This window comes from Zalophus californianus, chromosome 6, assembly GCF_009762305.2.
Source record: "Zalophus californianus isolate mZalCal1 chromosome 6, mZalCal1.pri.v2, whole genome shotgun sequence".
In the NCBI taxonomy this organism is placed as follows: Eukaryota; Metazoa; Chordata; class Mammalia; order Carnivora; family Otariidae; genus Zalophus; species Zalophus californianus.
Window position 1 is genome coordinate 113,526,662 of NC_045600.1, and position 17,722 is coordinate 113,544,383.

The window sequence follows — 17,722 nt, forward strand, 5'->3', positions numbered from 1 at the left end:
TTCTCTCCATTTGGTGATTCATATCAGAAACCTTAGAGTTGACTGTCTCTCATACCTCCTACCCTGTCACTCCATCTGGTGATGTCTAGTCATCACCAAGTCTTATCAATTCTCCCATCTAAATGTCTAGAATTCCGTCCCTTCTCTCCTTCTCCACTATCACCTACCTAATCCAGGCTACCTCCCTACTGCTGGAGCTATCAACAAGTGTCTGTGTCTTCCCTCCCCCATTCTAATCCATTCTCTACACAGTAGCTAGAATCTTCTAAAAAACAAATCAGATTATGCCACTCCTTTAATGCCATCCAAGTATGATGTCAGTTGCTCTAATTGTAAAAGGTAAAATCTGCATAATCTGATCCCTGCCTGTTTGTCAACCTTATTTTTGCATATCTCCTCACCTATCACTGTACCCCAACCATCCTGGCCTTTTACTATGCTAGTCCTGCCTAGAACACTCCTCTAGGCTAAATCTGCCCAGCCTTTAGTTCTCACCTTATACATCACTTCCTCAGAGGCACTGTCTTCCCCTTTAGTGTAGATCAGGTTATATGCTGTCATTGAACATTATCCTTTTGTATTTGTGTGGTTGATTGGTTTGGTATGTGATTCCTATACTAGATGGTAAGCTCTAAGAGAATAGGGACCATATCTGCCTTGCTTATCATTGTGTCCTGGTGCCCAGCGGAGTGATGGCAGATAATAGGTGCTGGATAAATACTTGTGTCTTCCACTGTCTTTGCCCTGTTTTTGTTTCTGTTTTTTAATGCAAATGGCACCGTTTCATTTTTTTAGAGTAGTCTTAGGTTCACAGCAAAACTGAGTGGAAGGTACATTGATTTCCCACACCGCCCCTGCCCCAACTTATGCGCAGCCTCCCCCACTATCAAAATCCCCTGCTAGAGTGGTACATCTTTTGCATTCCATGAACCTGCACTGAGACATCATTAGCACCCAAAGTCTATAGTTTATCTTAGGGTTCACTCTTGGTGTTGTATGTTCTGTGGGTTTTGACAAATGTATAATGGCATATATACACCATTGTAGTATCATACAGAGTAGTTTCACTGCCCTAAAAATCCTCTGTGCTCCACCTATTCATCCCTCCTTCCCCTTCAACCCCTGGCAACCCCTGATTTTTTATTTTTTTTTTATTGTCTCTGTAGTTTTACCTTCTTCAGAATACCATATATTTGGAATCATATAGTATATAGCCTTTTCAGATTGGCTTCTTTCACTTATTAATATACAGTTAAGATTCCTCCATGTCTTTTCATGGCTTGATAGCTCATTTGTTTTTAGCATTGAATAAGATTCCATTGTCTGGATGTAGTACAGTTTATTTATCTATTCACCTATTAAAGGACATTTTGGTTGCTTTTGCAATATGAATAAAGCTGCTATAAAAATCTGTGTACAGGCTTTTGTGTAGACATGAGTTTTCAGCTCATTTGGGTGAATACCAAGGGACACGACGGCTGGATTGTATGTTAGGAGTATGACTAGTTTTGTAGGAAACTGCTAAACTGTCTTCCAAAGTGTGGCTGTACCATTTTGCATTCCCACCAACAATGAATGACGGTTCCACATCCTTGCCAGCATTTGGTGGTAGTAATGTTTGGTATTCTGGCCTTTTTTTTTTAATTGAAATTATCATTGAGATAATTGTAGATTCACATGCTGTTATAAAAAGAATAATTGAGAGAGATTCCTGTGCACTTGCCCAGTTTCCCCCAACAGTAACTTTTATTTATTTTTATTTTATTTATTTCATTTTTTTTCTTAGATTTTATTTATTTGAGAGAGAGAGAAAGAGAGAGCAAAAGAGAGTGAACAGGGAGAAGGGCAGAGGGAGAGGGAGAAACAGGCTCCCCTGCTGAGCAGGGAGCCCGATCAGGGCTTGATCCCAGGGCCTTGAGATCATGACCTGAGCCAAAGTCAGACACCCCCAGTGGTAACATTTTATAAAACTATAGTATAATATCACAACTTGGATATTGACGATGTTATTACCCACTGATCCCATTTAGAGTTTCCAAATTTTACTTGTACTCTGTGTCTATTTTTTAAGCCTATTTAGTTGTATGTTTAATATATCTACTTAATAATGCATTTGAAGCTGCAGATTTCTCTTAAGGTCACACTTTTGTTGTATCCCACAAATGTTGGTATATAATGTTTTCATTGGTTAATACTAAACATTTCATTATTTTAGTTGTCATTGCTTCTTTAATCCGTGGGTTGTTCAAAGTGTTTTTTAGTTTCCAAATATGTGGGTTTTTAAAATATATCAATTTATAGCTTTATAATTAAGCTCTAACCATTGTGGTTAGAGAGCTGGTATGATGATAATTTTCTGGAATTTGTTACGATGTCCTATGTTGGCCTTATATATGAGCAGTTTCTATAAATTCTCCATGTGTGCTTGGAAAGAATGTAAATTTTCCTTTTGATAGATGTGGGGTTATGTATCTGTCTGTTGGATCAAGCTTATTATTAGTTGTGTTATTCAAATCTTCCTTATCCTTACTAAGTTTTGTGTAATGTTTCAAAGAGAGGTGAATTAAAGTATTCCAGGGTGGGACTGGCTTTCTTTTGGTGAGTGTTAGTACATTTTTTTTCTTACACATTCCAATCTTTATGTCTTAAGACCACATATAAAAGACCTATAATCTCTGCCTTTTTATTAATTTAATCCATGTAGTTATTTTTTTTTAAGATTTTATTTATTTATTTGACAGAAAGAGACAGAGAACACAAGCAGGGGGAGTGGGAGAGGGAGAAGCAGGCTTCCCCGCTGAGCAGGGAGCCGGATGCGGGGCTCGATCCCAGGACTCTGGGATCGTGACCTGAGCCACCCAGGCGCCCCTTAATCCATGTAGTTAGTTATTAGGATCGGTGATACATGTGGGTCTATTTCTAACCTCTAGCTTTGGATTTTCAGTTTGACCGAGGGTTCTCTTTGCTTCTTGTTTTGTCCTCTCCTATCTTTTGTCATTTGATTGAGTTTTTTTTTTTTTATTCAGTCTTTATCTCCTCTACTGGTTTAGAAGTTATATTTCTGTTTCTATTCTTTTCTTGGTTACGTTTAGATTTTGCCTTGCATTCTTGACTTTTTATTCTACTCTCAAACAATATTAGGACTTTAGAGATTCTAGTTTTAACTTCTACTCCACTCCCATCTTCCGGTTTATTGTGGACAGTATTTTAGTTCCAGTTTGTTCTAACCCCTCCCCCAAATTAGTTTTTTCCCCAAATGCTAATGGTATTTAGACTTCCCACCAGGTTTATCCATTTCTTTGCTCTCCGTGACTTCTTCCAGCCCATTCTCTCCCTTTAGGCTTGGTCTTCTTTATACTTTTTTACTAACTCTTTTAGCAGAGATTTGTATCTAGTAAATTTGGTATGTCTGAAAAAAGTTTTGTTAATTTATATCTTTATTTTGCCCTTACTCTTGTGTGATTGATTATAGCTTTTAATTCTAGATTGACCCGGATGTTTCTTTTTTTTCTTTCTCATTTTCTTTCTTTCTTTCTTTCTTTTTTAAAGATTTTATTTATTTATTTGACAGAGACACAGCAAGAGAGGGAACACAAGCAGGGGGAGTGGGAGTGGGAGAAGCAGGCTTCCTGCTGAGCAGGGAGCCCGATGCGGGGCTCAATCCCAGGACCCTGGGAGCGTGACCTGAGCCGAAGGCAGACGCTTAATGACTGAGCCACCCAGGCGCCCCTCTTTTTTTTTTTTTAATGCAGGGCTTGAACTCACAACTGTGAGATCGAGACCTGAGCCTAGATCAAGAGTCAGACGCCCAACTGACCGAGCCACCCAGGCACACCCCCCTTTTTCTTTTAAGTAGACCCTGATTTTTTTTTAACACTTTGATGATATGATTCCACTCTCTCCTAGCAACTGTTTTGCTGTTGAGAAGTCTGTTGTCAGTCTAATCTTCGCCTTTGTGAATCCTTTTTCTCTCTTGTGCTTTTAAGAATTTTCTTTTTGGGACTGTTATTTTGCACTTGTACTTCAGTATTCTAGGTTTGGACTTACTTTTATTTATTCCACTTGGGCCTTGTTCTGCTCCTTCAACCTGATCTGAGTCCTTTTCTCCTTTGGCCGCTCTTTTTTTTTTTTCCTTGACTTCTATTCTAACAGAAGTATTTGGACCCTCTCATTCATTCTTCTCTGTATCTTTTATAGCTTTATCTTTTTATGTCATCCCCCTGCATTCTGGAATGTTTTCACATTCTGTTTCCCAATTTTGAATTCTCTCTTCAGCTCTCTCTATTCTACTTAGTAACTGAAAATATTGTTTATCTTAATATTGTGCTTAATTTCTGTACTTTTTTTTGTCTTTTTAAAAACCTGCCTGTTTTTACCAGTTGGTTTATATTCCTTCCTTTAAACTCTTTGAACATCTTTAACTTTTTAAAAACTATATTACGGAATTGTTAGAACTTTTTGTTATGGAAATCTCCTGCATACAAAAAAGAGGATGGTAAGGAACTGCCTGTGTCCTTTACCCAGGTTTCAACAATTACCAACATTCTGCCATTCTTTAAACATGCTTATTTTAGAGATGCTTTTAGATGATTCTCTTATCATTCTTGGAACACAGGTTCTTGTTTCATGTTACTCTCCCATATGGTGGTTTATTTCCTCTTGTGGTGTTTTTGTTTTCCCAGTGTAAGCTCATTTTGAGCTGGGATTTGGTTCCATGGGAGTCCCATGTGCTAGATTATGGAAGCATTCCTAAGGGGAAGTTTTGTCTGCTCCTACGCTGAGGGCCCTACAAGTTTAGCTGGTTGTCATTGTGTTGGGGTAATGTGAATTTGGAGTCTCTGTCTGTGCCTGATGAGAACCTGGGCTTCCATGTCTTATGGACCCTATTTTTCCATGAGGGCCATGACAGGCGGCAAGGTTCCTTCTTTTTCAGGCCGGTGGGCAGTTTTTTAAGCCCCAGTTAATGGGGGATGGAAATGTAGTCCTTCCTGGCCACTGGCTTTATGCGGTTATCTCAGTGCTGGGTCCTGGCATGCAGGGGGCCTGCAGCCTGGACTCCTCTCCCTTTGGATTAAATCTGAGGTCCTCAGGCCTTAGATGTTAAGAACTATATCCAGGTCCTTCTCCCTTGAGTCCTACAGCTTTGGCACCTTCTCACTGCCGGTTGATTTCCTTTTTGTTTCTGGCACTGTAGACTCTGCTTTCTCTCTTGGTTTCAAGCTAAGCTGTGTGTGTAAGGAGTGTGGAGTGCTGAATTTTATCTAGCATTTCTGAGTGAGGTTTTCTTTGGAGAGGGAGGGGGGCAGTAGACTTCCTCCATATCAGCCTGTCCTCAATCATGGTTTTGTTTTTGATTTTAATAGCTTAGGCTTTTGACCTCTTGTGTGCCAGGTACTTGCCTTATTTCACTGGGTTGTGTGAGGCAGGCCCTGATATTATCACCCTTTATGTGTTTGTTTTACAAATGAGGAAAGAATTGTGCTGCTTATAGTCTCACAGTTGGGAAGCTGGGCTTTTATATTAACCCAGGGGGTCTGACTTCAGCCTCCACACTTTGCCTCCTCCTGTGCTCCCTCTCACTCCATTCCAGATAGAGCAGGGCAAGGATAATCTTTTTTTAGTGCTCACGTTACTCTAAAAGTAACTTTGATTTATTTTTTCTAATTGTCAGAGTAATTCGGACTCATTTTAGAAAACACGAAAAATATAAACATTTGTAAAGGAGAAAATATAATCACTATAACCACATAACTTAGATGTAACTGTAAACATTTTCCTGTGCAGTTGACCGTTGAGCAACACAGGTTTGAACTGGATGGGTCCATTTATATGTGTATTTTTTCCCATAAATATGGTATAGTATGTGGATGTTTTTTCTTATGATTTTTTCATAACAGTTTCTATTCTTTAGCTCAGTTTTCTATAAAAATACAGCATATAATATATATACATAATATGTGTTAATCAACTGTATGTTTAATTGGTAAGACTTCTCGTCAGCAGTAGGCTATTGGTAGTTAAATTTTGGGGGAATCAAAAGTTATACTCAGGTTCTCCACTGTATGCAGGGTCAGCATCCCTCATTCCTAACCCTGGTGTTGTTCAGGGGTCAGCTGTATTTCCTTTGTGTTAAAAAAAATAAATGCCTGTAGGGGCACTTGGGTGGCTCAGTTGGTTGAGCATTGGACTCTTGGTTTCAGCTCAAGTCATGATCTCAGGTCCTGGGTCAGGGCTCCGAGCTCAGTGGGAAGTCTGCTTGAAATTCTCTCTGTCCCGGGGCGCCTGGGTGGCTCAGTCATTAAGCATCTGCCTTTGGCTCAGGTCGGGATCCCGGGGTCCTGGGATCGAGCCCCGCATAGGGCTCCCCGCTTGGCAGGAAGCCTGCTTCTCCCTCACCCATTCCCCCTGTTTGTGTTCCCTCTCTCTCTGTCAAATAAATAAAATCTTTAAAAAAAAAAAATTCTCTCTGTCCTTCTGCCTCTCCTCAGATCATGCGCTTGTGTGCACTCTCTCTCTCAAATAAATGTATAAATCTTTTTAAAAAATGCCTGTGATAGGCATTTTATATATAATTTCATGTCCAACTTTCATCACCTAGTAGACTATGAGGAATTTTTATCATTAAAATTTATTGTAAAGGATTATTTTAAACATTTAATTTAAAAATATGTATATTACAGAAGTTATATTAACTTAAATAATTTTAGAAATATAGAAATGCATAAAGTAAAAGCCTGACTTTCAATTGGTCATTGTTGTTAACACTTGGTACTCTATATCTTTTCAGAACTTTCTTCTTTACAAATACATTTTGCTTGTTTTTAACAAAAGTAGGAACTCTACATGTTATTCTATAAGGTACTGTATTACTCAGTGTTATGGCTGTCTTTCCCTGTGTGTTCATAATGATCTATATTAATATTTTTATAAGCATTTATCTCAGAATTATATAAGTAATATGAATAGATGCTCAGGAAAATTAAAACTACATAGGAAGATACAGAATAAAAATTTATAGTTTAAAAAAATACAGTGTTCTGTTGCCTACTCTGCTCCCTTCCATCCCACCCCACCCTATCCGACAGGAGGCTCCAGTTGGCATGAATCTGCTTCTAGGGCTTTTCATATATATGTATATATGAATACACATATATATATGAATACACACACACACATATATACATACATATATACATACTGAACTGTGTAGTTACAGAATGTGTTAGAGAAGAGAGTGTGTGTATGTGTGTGTGTTTAGTATAAATTAAACTATCTTTGTAGATGCTGTGTAACCCTCTACCCTTGTGTCTACATTTCTGTGGTAGGTGAGTTTATCCTAGAGATTGAGTTTGTTGTGTCAAGAGGGTATATGTATATTATTATCTTTTCCTGTTTGCCTTTTTTATTTGTTTTTGTCTTATCCTGCTTGTGGCATTTGTCCATTTTTCTTTCTTTTTTTAATTGTAAAAAACACATGAGATTACCCTCCCAACAAAATTTTAAGCGTACAGTACACATTAACTATAAACACAGTGTTGCACAGAAGATCTCTAGAACTTTTTCATCTTGCATGATGGAAACTTAAACCCATTGAATACCCACTCCCCATCACCCTACCCCGCCAGCCCCTGGCGACCACCATTTCCCTTTCTGCTTTGATGAGTTTGACTGCTTTAGATACGTTATTTAAGTGGAATCATGCAGAGTATGTGTCTTTCTAAGACTAGCTTAGTTCACTTTCATTACATTTATTTAACTTTTTATTGAAAGATTTACATTATTTAACAGAATGCTCTCCAGGTTTATCCATGTTACCACATCCTGCAGGATTTTCTTCTTCTTCATGAGTCAGTATTCTGCAGCTGAGTAGAGTTGACACACAGGGTTACATTAGTTTCAGGTGTACAACATAGTGATTGCACAGGTCTCTACTTTACACTGCACTCACCACAAGTGTAGCTGCCGTCTGTCGCTATGCATTTTATCCCCATGACTTACTCATTCCATAACCAGAAACCTGTATCTCCCTCTCCCCTTCACCCATTTTGCCCATCCTCCTATCTCCCTCCCCTCTGGCAACCATCAGTTCATTCTTTGTATTTATGGGTCTGTTTCTGCTTTTTCTTTGCTTGTTTATTCATTTGTTGTTTAGATTCCACATATAAGTGAAATCATATGGCTCTTATCTTTCTCTCTAACTTATTTCACTTAGCATCATACCGTCTAGGTCCATCCATGTTGTTGCAGATAGCAAGATCTTATTCTTTTTTTATGGCTGAATGATAGTCGTGTGTGTGTGTGTGTGTGTGTGTGTGTGTGTGTGTGTGTATGTGTGTATGTGTACCACATCTTTATCCATTCCATATCTTGGCTCTTGTAAATAACAATACTGCAGTAAATATAGGAATGCACATATCTTTTCGAATTAGTGTTTTCATTTTCTTTGGGTAAACACCCAGTAGTGGAATTACTAGATCATATGGTATTTCTATCTTTAATTTTTTAAGGAACCTCCTTACTAATGTGGCTACACCAGTTTACATTCCCACAAATTGTGCATCAGGGTTACTTTTTCTTTATTTTTAAGATTTTATTTATTTGAGAGAGCGAGAATGAGAGAGAGAGAGAGCACATGAGAGGGGGGAGGGTCAGAGGGAGAAGCAGACTCCCCGCTGAGCAGGGAGCCCGATGTGGGACTTGATTCCGGGACTCCAGGATCATGATCCGAGCCAAAGGCAGTCGCGTAACCAACTGAGCCACCCAGGTGCCCTGGGGTTACTTTTTCTTGACTTTCTCACCAACATTTGTTATTTCTTGTCTTTTTTTTTTTTTTAAGGTTTTTATTTTTAGGTAATCTCTGTACCCAACATGGAGCTTGAACTCACAACCCAAGATCAGGAGTGGCATGCTCCACTGAATGAGTCAGCCAGGTGCCCCTTGTCTTTTTGATTCTAACCATTTTAACAGGTGTAAGGTGATACCTCATTGTGGTTTTGATTTGCATTTCCCAAGGGGCACCTGGGTGGCTCAGTCAGTTAAGTGTCTGCCTTCAGCTCAGGCCATGATCTCAGGGCCCTAGGATCCAGCCCCCCACATCAGGCTCCCTGCTCAGTAAGAAGCCTGCTTCTCCTTCTCCCTCTGCCCCTCCACCCCGCTCATGCTCTCTCTCTCTCAAATAAATAAATAAAATCTTAAAAAAAAAAAAAGACTGAGTGATTTGCATTTCCTTGACAATTGGATGTTGAGCATCTTTTCATGTGTCTGTTGGCCATCTATCTGTCTTTGGAAAAATGTCTATTCAGGTCCTCTGCCCATTTTCAGATCAGACTATTTGGGGTTTGTTGGGTGTTGAATTGTATAAGTTCCTTATATATTTTGGATATTCCTTATCGAATATATCATTTGCAAATATCTTCTCCAATTCAGTAGATAGTCTTTTGTTGATGGTTTCCTTTGCTGTGCAAAAGTTTTTTTATTTTGGTGTAACCCCAGTAGTTTATTTTTGCTTTTGTTTTCCTTGCCTATTGAGACATATCTAGAAAAATGTTGTTAAGGCCAATGTGAAATAAATTACTGCCTATGTTTTCTTCTAGGATTTTTATGGTTGGAGATCTCACATTTAGGTCTTTAATCCATTTTTAATTTATTTTTGTGTATGGTGTGAGAAAGTGATTCAGTTTCATTCTTTTGCATGTAGCTGTCCAGTCTTCCCACCATTTATTGTAGAGACTGTCTTTTCCGCATTGTGTATTCTCGCCTCCTTTGTTATAGATTATTTGACCATATAAGCATGAGTTTATTTCTGCTATACCACATTTTCGTTATTCATTCATCCTTCACTGAACACTTAGGTTGATTCCATATATTGATTACTGTGAGCCATGCTGCACTGAGCATGAGAGTGCAGATACCTCTTCGAGATCCTGATTCTTGGGGTGCCTGGGTGGCTCAGTCTTTAAGCGTCTGCCTTTGGCTCGGGTCATGATCCCAGGGTCCTGGGATCGAGCCCCGCAGGGAGCCTGCTTCTCCCTCTCCCACTCCCTCTGCTTGTGTTCCCTCTTTCTCTGTGTCTCTCTCTGTCAAATAAATAAATAAAATCTTGAGAAAAAGAAAAAAAGATCCTGATTCTTGGGGCTCCTGGGTGGCTCGGTCGGTTAAGCATCTACCTTCAGCCCAGGTCATGATCCCAGGGTCCTGGGATCAAGCCCTGCATTGGGCTCCCTGCTCGGGAGCCTGCTTCTCCCCCCCCCATTGATCTTCCCCCAGCTTGTACTCTCTCTCTCTGTCAAATAAATAAATAAAATCTTAAAAAAGAAAAGATCCTAATTCTTTTGGATAAATATCCAGAACTAGGATTACTGTATAATATGGTAGTTCTGTTTTTAATTTTTTCAGAAACCTTCATACTGTTCTCCATATTGGCTGTACCATTTTACATTCCTACTAACAGTGCACAGAGATTCCAGTTTCTTCACATCCTCTCCAATACTTCTTATTTTCTGTTTGTTTTTATAATAGCCATCCTAACAGATGTGAGGTGATATCTTATTGGTTTTGATTTGCATTTCCCTAATGATGAGTGTTGTTGAGCATCTTTCCATGTGTCTGTTGGCCATTTGTATGTCTTCTTTTGAGAAGCGTTTATTCAAGTGTTTGCCCCCTTTGTAATTGGGTTTTTTTTTTTTTGCCATAGTTGTAGGAGTTTCTTTTTTATTTTTTCTAAACTTTATTTATTTATTTGAGGAGGGGTGGGGGGAGGTGCAGAGGGTGAGGAAGAGGGAGAGAAGCAGACTTCCTGCTCAGCATGGAGCCCAACACGGGGCTGAACCAAAATCAAGAGTTGGATGCTTAACCGAATAGGCCACCCAGGCACCCCTGTAGGAGTTTCTTATATCTTTTAGATATTAACCCTTATCAGATATATGATTTGCAAATATTTTCTCCCATTCTGTATGTTGCCTCTTGCTATGTTGAGTGTTCCCTTGGCTGTGCAAAAGCTTCTTATTCTGTTTTAGTCCCATTTGTCTGTTTCCTGTTGTTGCCTGTGTCCTATCCAAGAAATCATTGCCAAGACTAATGTCACAAAGCTTTCATCCTGTATTTTCTTCCAGGAACTTATAGTTTCAGGTTATGTTTAAGTTTTTTATGTATGGTATAAGCTGAGGGTCCATTTTCATTCTGTGCCTGTAGATATTCAGTTTTCCCAGCACTGTTTGCTGAAGGGACTGTCCTTTCCGCATTGTGTATTCTTGGTACTCTGTCAAAGAGCAATTGACCATTGTGTGGGTTATTTCTGGACTCTATGTTCTTTTCCCTTGGTCTATAAAATCTGTCTTTATGCCAGTACCATACTGTTTTGATAACTGTAGTTCTGTGATATGTTTTGAAATCAGGAAGCATGAGACCTCAGCTTTGTTCTTTCTCAAGATTGATTCAGCTATTCAGGGTCCTTTGTGGTTCCATATGAATTCTAGAATTGTTTTTTCTATTTCTATTTAAAAAATGCCACTGGGATTTTGGTGGGGGTTGATTGAACCTATAGATCTCTTTGGGTAGTATGGACATTCCAACAGTATTAAGTCTTCCCATCCATGACCATGAGATGTCTTTCCATTTTTCTGTATCTTTAATTTCTTTCAGCAGTATTTTGTAGTTTTCAGTACACAAGTCTTTCACCTCCTTGGTTAGGTTTATCCCTGAGTATTTTATTTGTTTGATGCTATCAAATATGGGATTGTTTTTCTTAATTTCCTTTTTGGATTGTTTGTTGCTAGTGTATGGAGACGCAACTGATTTTTGTACATTGATTTTGTATCCTGCAACTTCCCAGAACTCACTTCTTAGTTCTAATGGGTTTTTTTGTGTGTGGAATCTTTAGGGTTTTTACATATGATTATGTCATCTGCAAATAAAGATAATTTTACTTCTCCCTTTCCATTATTTCTTTTTCTTGCCTAATCGCTCCAGCTAGGACTTCTAGTGCTGTATTGAATAGAAATGGTAAGAGTAGGCATCTTTGCCTTGTTCCTGACCTTAAAGGAAAAGCATTTAGTTTTTCACCATTGAGTATGGTGTTAGGTGTGGGCTTTTCATTCATGGCCTTTAAAATGTTGAGGTAATTTGTAATTTACTTCTATTCCTAGTTTATTGAGTATCTTTGTCATGAAAGGATGTTAAATTTTGTCAAATGTTTTTTCTGCATCTATTGAGATAATCATGTGATTTTTATCCTTCCATCTGTTAATGTGCTATATCCCATTGATTGATTTTTGTGTGTTGAATCATCCTTGCATCCCACGGCATGAATCCCATTTGGTCATGGTATATGATCCTTTTAATGTGCTGTTGATTGTGGTTTGTCAGTGTCTTATGAAGGATTTTGCATCTGTATTCATCAGGTAGTTTTCTTGTAGTGTCTTTTTCTGGCTCTGTTGTCAGGGTAATGCTGATCTCATAAAATGAGTTTGGAAGTATTCCTTCCTCCTTAAGTTCTTAGAAGAGTTTCGGAAGGATTGGATGTTATTCTTCTTTAAATGTTTGGTAGAATTTACTTGCAAAGCCATCTGATTCCAGGCTTTTCTTTGTTGGAAGGTTTTGGATTCTGATTCAGTCTTCTGTAAGTCACTATTTGTGTATGAAGAGACCACAGCCTGGGAGAGGTGACAGGCAGCACAGGGCAGTGGGCATCAGACACGCACACCATGGTGCCTGTCACCCCTAGGATGGGGTTGTGGGGCTCGGGGGGAGCCTTAGGAGAAGCTCTCAGAATTGTAAAAGGGGCTGACTTTTAAACACAAAGTGCAACTGTTTTCTGTGTGAGAAAACCCGCTCTGTGGAATACCAAACTTGAAATGAAAGGATTTTTTTTTTTTTTACTTTATAAAATAATTCATCATAGCATTTTTTTAAAATGTGTTCTTCTGTACATTCAAATTATGTAGCTTGGGGGCACCAGGCTGGCTCAGTCGATGGAGTGACTCTTGATCTCTGGGTTGTCAATTGAGCCCCACATTGGGTGTAGACACTAGTTAAAAATAAAATCTTTTTGGGGCCGCCTGGGTGGCTCAGTCAGTTAAGCAGCTGCCTTCAGCTCAGGTCATGATCCCAGGGTTCTGGGATCGAGCCCCGCGTTGGGCTCCTTCCTCAGTGTGGAGCCTGCTTCTCACTCTCCCTCTGCCTGTACTCTCCCTCTCTGTCTCTGTCAAATAAATAAATAAAATCTTAAAAAAAAAAAAAAAACTTTTTTTTTTTTTAAATGTACTTGTGGAGCACCTGGGTGGCAGGCACAGTTGGTAAGCGTCCTACTCTTGGTTCAGCTCAGGTCATGATCTCGGGGTCCTGGGATCAAGCTGCATCTGGCTCAGCGGGGTCCCTGCTTGAGATTCTCTCTCCCTCTGCTCCCCCCCACACACACACACCCTCGCTCTTTCTCCGCCTCCCTCTCTCAAAAATAAATAATTCTTTTTAAAAAATTTAGCTTGGGAAAAAAAAGTTTCGTGAAGTTTCATGAAAAAAGTTTCTGAAGCACTGACTTTGGCAAGTTTCCTAACCTCTTCAGATCTCAGTTTCCCCTTCTGTCAGATGAAAGTCAGATGAGGTGTTCTCCTCAGCTCTCCCCCGCTGGCTCTCCGAGCTCTGTGGTGTAAATGGATGGCAGCGGTCATGGTGGGAGTCCAGGGCTGGGTAGCTTGCAGGGCAGGACGAGTCTGCTGGGAGAAGGAGCTGGGATTTTGCTCTGTGGCTCAGACTTAGACTTGGCCGGGCTAGCAGGTTCACTCTTTGGCAGAGGGGTATCCACATCACCAACACTGCACTTTAGTATTTCTTCCTCCCTTTGTAGGAACACCCCATTTCTGGGCAGTCTTCTTGGTTATGGCCTGGAGGGATTGTGTGCCTAGAAGGGAAGGTAAGACCGCTGTCTTCTCCCCTCCCCCACACTTCCTCCTTTCTACTGCTTAATCAGAAAAGTGTCCCTTAGCTCTTTTTCCAAGCCACCGAGTTTGAATTGATCTTTGCTGCTAGTGAGAGGTGGGGAGGCACTTTCTGGTTCCTGCTAAAGTTACCTGACAGCGGAAGGCGTGCATCTGATAATTATAACTCTAGGGCTTCCAAGGCCTGAGCGATTTAGCTAAGAGCAGTAATCCTGATCTTATCAGGAGGGTTTTGTAGTCCAACAGTGTTGTTTATAACAATATCTGTTTTACTTCCTGGGGCTTCAGTCGCCTCTTAGGATTCTCCTATAATCCTGCCCATTACCCCCTTGTGCATGTCTCATTACCTCCTGGAATCGGTTAAAAGTGGTGGGAGGGCAAAGATGTTTTTCTTTTCTTCCTACCAAGATCTGGGAATTGGACTTTTAACATTACAGCATCAAAGCCTGGCCAGCGGTGGGGCTGTGTGGTGTAGGTGCTACCCACAGTAGAGCCAAGGTCTTGCTTATTCAAAAAATAACAGTAGTAACAACAGCAATATTCAGCCCTAATACTTTGGTTACATTTTATATTTCAAAGCAGTTAATAGTATCCATGAGTTTGTGATCAGCCCCTTTGAAGTCTAGTTCCTTTGCTAATGACTACTTTGAGATTCAGGCCCCAGGAATTTGCCAAGATCCTTGACCTTGGGGTTCAGAATCTATTAGATTATAGAGTAGACAGAAAGGAAACACATTACTGTTCTGTGTTTTCAGAGAACACTCAAGAATCTCTATAAAGGTTGTCAGTATGTGTGACAGTGTTCTGACAGGACGGTTTCTTAGAGGTTTTAGAATCTGGGGAGCCCAAGTGAAGAGTTGGAAGCTTAGCCTCTGCACTTCGGTCTGAAGGAAAGGGTTAACTCTTGGCTTGGGGAGGAGTGAGGGATGGGAACTAAAATTGCTTTGGACATCTGAGCTGTGCTTTAGTAAGATATTCCAGGTGGTCAAGGAGTAATCCTAAAATAGCCTAGATACTTAATTGCTTTTAAAGTCAGGCGCTCCTGTCTCTGGGGAGGTACAGCTCTAAGGAATGCAGTGCTGGCTCCTAAGATCTTGGAGGCGTGGTCTGGTGTGCCCTTTTCCCCCCCTTTTCCCAAATCCCAGTAAAAAGAAAGGCCCAAGGTAGCCTTCTCGGGTCAGGAAACACTGGTTGAATTTCTCCCTTTCTCTTCCCCAGAAGCTTGGCTCTTGCCACGGCCAGCTGCCATAACCCGGCTTCTTTCAGGGTTATGGGATATTCTCCCTCCCTCTCTCTCTCTCTCTTTCTCTCACACACCCTATCCACCAGAGACAGTGGTCTATTTTTCCATTAGCGCTCAGAGGCTTCCTGCTCGATTCCCTGCCCAGCGTCTCTGCACTTCCATTCTCTTGGTAAGATTCACAGCCATCTTCTTTGTCTTTCCCACCCTTAGTACAGGTCCCGTCATTTCTCCCTGGGCCCACTGCCCCCCACCCCACCCTGGATTCTGCACGGCTGCTGCACAGCCAGCCAGCCAGCCAGCCCCGGTGCTGGCTTTCCCTCTCTGGTCTTCTGTGCCATCTACAAAAGTAGTATGTCGGCATTGCAAATCATTACTGAGGGCCATTCAGAGTATCTGTTGTTAAATGAAGGGTCATACTGCTCCCTTACTGGAAAGGCTACATATTGTGAAGGTGTTAGTTCACTGAATTACTCTATCATTTCATTGCAATCCAGATTTTCTTCACTGGGGGCAAGGGAGAAGCGGGAGAGCAAGTGATGGGGCTTGACAGATGAGTCAAAATTAATCTAGAAAAAATAAGCAGTTTTTGTAATCATCTCTCTCTCCATTAAGCTCCACGAGGTCAGAGGTTCTAACTATCTTGTTCTTTTTCCCTCAGAACCCTTCACATTATCTGGTATATCCTAGGTGATCAAATGTTTGTATGTGAATGAATATAATGAAAAATTGAAAAGTGAAAATCCCCCATAATCTCAATCCAATTAGGTATCTACATACATTTGTATATTTATATTCTATTTTCTCCAACAAAAGTGGGTCATTAAAATCATCTAAAACACCAATTTAATCACTTATTTTTCTGTTCAGAAAACATCCACTGCCTCCCTCCCGTTCACAGTTCAGAATTTAAATTTCCTTCTGGTATTCAAGGCATCTCACAGCCTGTTTCCACCTCAGCTATTCAGACTTGCATCCTCCCTGCCAAAACACGCCCTGTTTACCCCCCCACTCCATGCTCATTTACACTGTAAATCTTCCCTCAGCCCATTCTTCCAGGCCGGCTTTATCTCCACCTTTCTTCCACCTCCTGGGCGCTTTGTGTTTTGGCACTTTGACTTGCTCTATTAAATGTGTGTGTCCAGCTTGTTTTTCCAACTACTCGGTAAAACTCCCAGTGGGGAGAATCACTTTTTTGGGGGGTGGGGGTATTCTCAGCAGTTTGCACAAGGCTCTACCTGGGGTGGTTTCTCAGGAAATCAGTGTTGAATGAATTTGTCATAGGGTCTTTGCTTCTCAGGACATAAAGGGCCCCTAGAGGCCCTCTCATCCAGGCCTGTCTCATGTTGGATTCCACAGCATGACGTCCTAGACAGATGGCCATCCAGGGGCAGGAAGCTGCCCACCTCCTGAGAAGGCCCCCTCCATTCCTGGGCAGTTCGGATTTTTAGAGAAGTCCTTATTCTGTCCACCTGAAATTGTCCTCGTGGCAACTTCTGCCCAGTAACTCTAGTTCAGCCCTCTGGGGCTTTACAGAAAAAAAGGAAAAGGAACAAAAACAAAAACAAAAACACCCTTCTTCTTCTTCTGTAAGGCAGCCTTTTAGATTTTCTAGGAGTGAATACATTTCCCCTCTGTCTCCTTGATCTTCCAGGGTTGAGGTGTTGAGGAAGCACTGTGTTAATTTTGAGAAGCAGGTTAGACTGATTCATTGTTTTTTGAAGGCCTTTTATGTGTGAGTCACAGTGCCAGGTGCCATATTCCACTGGTCCTCCCAGAGGCATAACCTGCTTATCTCTCTTTCTCTTTCCCCTGATGCCCTGGCCCCGGGGGGAAGACAGGGGCCCATCCTACCCTGGATGTTCTGTTTTGGAGGTAGTGGTGAAAGGTTAGCAATTCTTATTCCAGTACCCCCCAGCACCCTAGATAAGTCTCCAGCTGATGATGTGTGAAGGCTGGTTTCCTGGCTGGCTGTACTTCCCAGATGTCACCAATGACATGAATCAGGGAATTAAAGAATCTCCCTTTGAGAGGACCCCCGAGGGCCAGGACTTGGCATTGTAGGCACTCTATAACTGGAGGATTTTTTTTCTTCTCCTCCTCCCTCTCTCCTTTCCTGATGTCCCAGTGAGAACACTTTGTGCTGTTTTTTCCACCCACCAGGCAGAACAGGCGTAACAGAGCCAGACCTGGGTTCATGATATATTGGCGCTGCCACTTGGAAGCTCTGAGACCCCAGGCCAGTTAACCCATTTGCTCTTTGAGCCACTGTTTTCCCATCTCTAAAATAACCACCTCTACATCACACAACTCAGTGAGAAAATGCCTGCAAAGCCCCTGGCCCAGCCCTCGCTGCACAGAAGATGCACAAATATCAGCTTTACGCTCCCCTTTCTCCTTCCCCAACCTTCTTTCGCTGCCATTTTTGAGGGATTTAAACGCACAACACCGTGGCTTCCCTGGGGAAAAGAAGCTGAATGTGGACATAGTAGCCAAAGTAGTCCTAGGTGGGTATTTGGGGACAAACTGTCAGTTTCCTGTGAGCTCCTGG

General features: G+C 41.0%; 1 protein-coding gene across 3 annotated transcripts in view; it reads left to right on the forward strand.

Moving 5' to 3' along the window:
• ARID3B (AT-rich interaction domain 3B) overlaps window positions 1-17,722 on the forward strand; it is a 49,225-nt gene that overhangs the window by 9,797 nt on the left and 21,706 nt on the right. Inside the window, exon 3 of one of the 3 annotated variants that reach the window (XM_027571694.2) lies at window positions 13,841-13,906. The exons of the other annotated variants lie outside the window; for them this stretch is intronic. Within the exon in view, the coding sequence (XP_027427495.2) occupies window positions 13,841-13,906 (66 nt within the window). The remainder of the gene's footprint in view (window positions 1-13,840; window positions 13,907-17,722) is intronic. 3 annotated transcript variants of the gene reach the window in all.